At 32.2% G+C, this 5,177-nt stretch overlaps 1 protein-coding gene across 4 annotated transcripts in view; it reads left to right on the forward strand.

Moving 5' to 3' along the window:
- Positions 1 to 2,695, forward strand: part of TRAPPC13 (trafficking protein particle complex 13) — a 32,685-nt gene extending 29,990 nt beyond the window's left edge. For 2 of the 4 annotated variants that reach the window (XM_039365091.1, XM_039365076.1), the window contains 3 exons: positions 451 to 551; positions 2,132 to 2,279; positions 2,366 to 2,695. In XM_039365091.1, the coding sequence (XP_039221025.1) occupies positions 451 to 551; positions 2,132 to 2,279; positions 2,366 to 2,458 (342 nt within the window). In that variant the 3' untranslated portion in view covers positions 2,459 to 2,695. Of the gene's footprint in view, positions 1 to 450; positions 552 to 2,128; positions 2,280 to 2,365 lie in introns of all 4 variants that reach the window. The other 2 variants (XM_039365082.1, XM_039365068.1) reach the window with 1 other exon arrangement.
- Positions 2,696 to 5,177: the final 2,482 nt, after the last annotated feature.

Here is a 5,177-nt window from a genome sequence, read left to right on the forward strand (position 1 = left end):
AAATGGCAGTACAATATCCTTAAAAAGAATTTTAAAAATGCTCTTTAAAACATAGTCCATGAGGAATAATAGCAGCTGGAGGATGCCATTAAAATAAATGGAAAATATAAAACTTGTAAATATTATATTGCAAGAATGTATAGCTTGCAACTGGTGACTAATGCACTATTTCATGAATACATATGGTTCTAAATGTTTTTTTTTTAAAAAAAAATCTTATGAAGGTTCCTCCTGCTTATACCTAGCCAAAGGAAGATATTATGATCTCTCAATGACATTTGAAAGGTTAATTTAATTTCTTACACTTTCATCCATAGTACATTGAGGTTAGACAAGGTGCACAAAGATATTGTTATGATGCTTTGTTTTTGCTAGGAGTTAAAAGTGACTTGATGGCACATACTGTAAGAATGATCAATCATGCTTTGCTAAACTTTTAATACTCCTTAGGCTCCAGGTTACGGTGATGTGAGGCTTTCATTGGAGACAATACCCGACACAGTCAGCCTGGAAGAGCCTTTCAACATCACTTGTAAAATAACAAACTGCAGGTAATGCAATACTTTCCCTTGCTCATTTGGATTTTCAGAATGGAATCTTTATTTTCAATCAAAGGAAAAGCTCTGTAGAGATGGCTCACTCAGTATGTTTTGATCATTATTTTTAGATGCACAGGTAGTCCTCAACTAATAATCACAATTGGAACCAGACGTCTATCACTAATCAATTCACTAGTTAATCAGATATCACATGTCCATGACTTGTGATTTTACTGCCGGGTTCTTCATTGACTGTCAGTCAAAAGCCAGCAGTAAAATGCACAAATGGCTATCATGTCCATGGGATGCTGTGGAGTTTATAAATACCTGCTGGTGGCAAAGCATCTGAATCTTGATCACATGACCCTACAATGGTCGTAAGTGTGAGGACTGGCCAAAGTTACTTTTTCAGTGCCATTGTAAATTTGAACAGTTGCTAAACAGGGCTGTTGTTAAGCGAGGATTGTTTGTACTAAAATATTAATGTTAATATGAAATTCACAAAATAGATTCATAATATTATGGTTAAAATTACTTTGTTGAAGCAATTGGCTCTTAGAAATATTTTTACAAATAGATTGCCAGTAATCTTACCTTCAATCACTCAGATTTAGAATCAGAAGTAATTTATTTCACAACGTTTGAGGTGTATGTATTAATAAGAAAGGATAAAGTTGTGTTCTAGTTTTAATTATTGACTGGGTTCAAAATTACAGTTTAATGTGATAACTTTAGTTTTTAACATAGTTAGTGTGATTGTAGCTTATCTAATAAACTGTACCAAGTCATTTGCTTAACTGTGGTTTGTTGTTTAAAGTGCCCACACCACAAGCCAAAAATAAGCAAACCACAGTATCATTTAGCATGATGTAAAGAAGGTTGGTATGTGTATTTTTGCTGAACTTTCCATTATAAATATGTAGAACTTGGTTTGTACAATCCATTAACTAAGATAAGGTTGTTTGAAGGTTAGTATGCTGTAGGAATCTAGACAAGTTTCATGAACCAAGCTTTCATAGACATAATATGTATATGTGACATGTATTCTGTAAACAAGAATAGCATTTTGTATGAACTAAGACACTCTGTACCTTGCTTTAATACTTCATATTTAAATCAATTAAAATTAAAATTTTCTAAAATTCACTGTTGAACATCATATAAACCAAGCTGGGGAATCTCTAATTCATCTGCATCCTATCTTTCTTCAATTGTGATGCCATTTATAATTTCATAACCAAAACACAGAATTTCTGAGGTATAGATGGATGGGTATGAATTATTAGATCAATATTATTTATGAAAGGCCAATATGCATAAGAGAGAATCTAGCGGCACTTGCCCAACTGTTAAGTGATTCCTAGAAAAGAGTTCTCAAAAGGATGTGGTCTTTAAATTTAAATTTTCTATCTCTGCCCCTGTATTTGAAATTCAACATCATAGAAATGTGTGCATAAGATGAATGAATCATGATGTGGTACCATCTAAAATTGCCAAAAAGAAAAACTGGTATAGTAAGAAAAGTGATGTGAACTGGACCTTTAAAAAACTGGTATTTGTATTAAATTATATGTATACATTTTATCTAGCAGTGAAAGGACCATGGATCTGGTTTTGGAAATGTGCAATACTAATTCAATTCACTGGTGTGGTGTGTCAGGAAGACAGCTGGGCAAACTGCATCCTACTTCATCTCTATATTTGACACTTACATTGCTATCATCAGTACAGGGACTACAAGTAAGATATTAAAGTGGCTCTGATTTTAGCCTTATTCTGTCTCCAATCACTTTAATCACTGTGTCTATCCTTTCTTTCCATTTTAGAGTGTTTCTGGCTTAAGATTAACAGATACTTTTTTGAAAAGAACATATGAATATGATGATATCGCTCAAGTCTGTGTGGTTTCTTCAAAATGAAATAAAACTAAGAAAATCTTTTTAAACATTTCTTAAGATTTGTGGATCAATTATCTGACAACAATCTAATAAATCCAGAGTACATCTTACTGTATCAAGAGAAAAAATTGTTCTTCTTTAATAATCCTGCTATAAATGAACATGACACTTTTTGAACGTTTAAAAATAGCTGCTAAGGGTCAACAATGATGTATATTTTAATCTATTTGGAAATAAAGACTTAGACAACTTACACAACTATTTGTGTTACATTTTTGTACAGATCATTTTCTAATACTTGCAGTATGATTTGTAATTCAATAATTCTGTACATGGGGAGGGGACTGGAAAATTTTTCCCAGTCTTCATTTGGAAAAAAACAGGAATCTATAAATGTAGGAACATAGAGATTTATAGATGATATTTTAAGATTAAAGGATTAGTGGTTTGAACCATGTTATATAAAATTATACAACATATATTGCATGACTCTAACTTTACACGTGCACCTACAACTCTACATGTGAACCTAGAGTTGGAGAAATAAGTGGTTTGGGGGGAAAATTGATTTGGGAAAGAAACAAAAATGTAGATTTGAACAAAGTAAATTCTGAATCAGATTAAACTTCTGTCTAATATAGCATTCTCTTTTCCAGTAAGTAACCAGATGTCTCTGGGAGTCAAGGGATGCTTGAAATTAATAGACAATTCTCATTGTTATTTCTTAGGAACTGTATATATGTACCGGCATACAGGAAGAGTTTACACCTGATGCTAACGAAAGGATAACTATGGTTTGCTAAACAAATCACAATATCTGGTTCACATATAACCTTAAATTGTAATATGGATGCATATGTAGCTTTAACTCAAAACGAGATGCATCATATAATGGCTTAGGGTTATGCATGAATAAAGCTACTGCCTATGAACTAGAAGGCTTCTTGATGAATAGCAATCTATTTGCCCTTTGAGACTGATTAGACATTCTGTTGCAAGCTATTTTGTATGAATTATTTCATTTTAGGTTGTTCATCCTTAGTATATGAAACTGGGAGAATCCAGGTGACTCTTAAATATAATTGAATTACCATGACATCTGTAGCTATTGATGAAAGATGCTGGAAACTATAGTGCAAAAACAACTGAAGGACCACAGGTTCTCTAACCTTTATCTAGTTTAATTCAAGTGGGCCCATGAATGTTTCCAGTATCTTTAGGCATGGTAAGTCCTGCTCCATGTTCCTGGTTTTTTTTTTAATAAATGTTGGCATTTGTTATGAAAGTTTAATACTTCAAATTAAAGAATTTGAAGTTGGCAGTCTCAAGATTTATTTCACATTTCACAACTAAATTTATTTACACAACTCTCAGACAAGAAATACCTTCCAACATTCATTTGTCCCTATATTTGTCAACAAATCACTAGAAAACTTTGATAACTAACTGAATTTTGGGTTTAAATGCAACACATGTATGCTGTGATTCAAATTTTGAATTAAAGAGAAATATATAAAAGTAATAGAAATGTGAAGTAGAAGAGGAAAAAGAAAAAAATATTAAGGAAGGGGTTTCTGATTTTCTTAACAGCAGTTATAAAAATATTTATATTTTTATAGTGTTCCGTTAAAGTTTCCTTCTTCCATAATCTATCATTTCTAATTTTTTTTTCAGCAAAAAGTACGTAAGAGGTTTGCAGTCACTAAAATGAATTGAAGCAAGTTTCAATAAAAGATTAATATTATTGCCACCGGCTATAATGTATACTTAGAGGAAACTGGAATCCATTGAAGCCTTTCAGAAACAGGTCAGGGTGCTCCAGACTATTACTTTAGCAATTAAATCAAGTTTCTGGAAAACAGAAGTTTCAGCCATTTAATTTTCAGCCACTATTATTCAACTAATAGTGCACAGAAGTTTTAATTCCACTATATAGGCAAATTAGCTTAGCTGTAGCAGAACTGTGCCATCCCCAGTAACTTCCTATATATTTTCTTAGGTCTCATTTATTAAAGAATTTGTATGGATACACCTACAACTCATGGTAACACTTGGTGCTTTTGAAAGTATTGTAACACGGTACACAGATTTTGAAATTACTATGAATTGATACCTTCAAATTGCTACAAGATTCTTTGGTGGACCACATTACTATGATTCTTTTGAAAAAGGCATTATTGTATTTTTCCAAGATGGTTTCAACTGATGAAAAATGCTGGATTCCAATTGGGCAGATTCCTTTTCTTCTCATCCCAGTTATATTTGACATGCGTCATCTCAATCTGTACATTAGATGGTGGGTTTGCCTGGTTGAAGGAATATGTGTTAGTAAGGCTACATATAGTGATTCAGTAAAATGAGTGGTTTGATAATTAAAAATTCATATTTGAAGACCAAATAAAGGGTATAAAGAGCTGGGAATAACAAGAAAATTTAATTATATCAGATACTGTTTTCTATGGTGATTTTTGGTACTTGCCACAATTGTTGGCATTTGTTATGAAAGTTTAACATGAAATAGGATTTTTTTTTTACTCCTAATGGCAATCTTTACTTAGGAAACAAGTTATATTAAACTTAAGAACTCTGTCACTTAATAACAATGGCTAAATTTCTAAATAGAATATGTAGCTATAAGTGCAGTTACCTCTACAAATATCCCTGGTTTAAAATAGCTTGAGACATGAGCATAGACTTTTTCCTGAAATAAAGAATGAAAAAAATCCCACCGCAGACAATA

This window comes from Crotalus tigris, unplaced genomic scaffold (assembly GCF_016545835.1).
Source record: "Crotalus tigris isolate CLP2741 ecotype Arizona unplaced genomic scaffold, ASM1654583v1 scf7180000017592.2434428, whole genome shotgun sequence".
Lineage (NCBI taxonomy): Eukaryota > Metazoa > Chordata > Lepidosauria > Squamata > Viperidae > Crotalus > Crotalus tigris.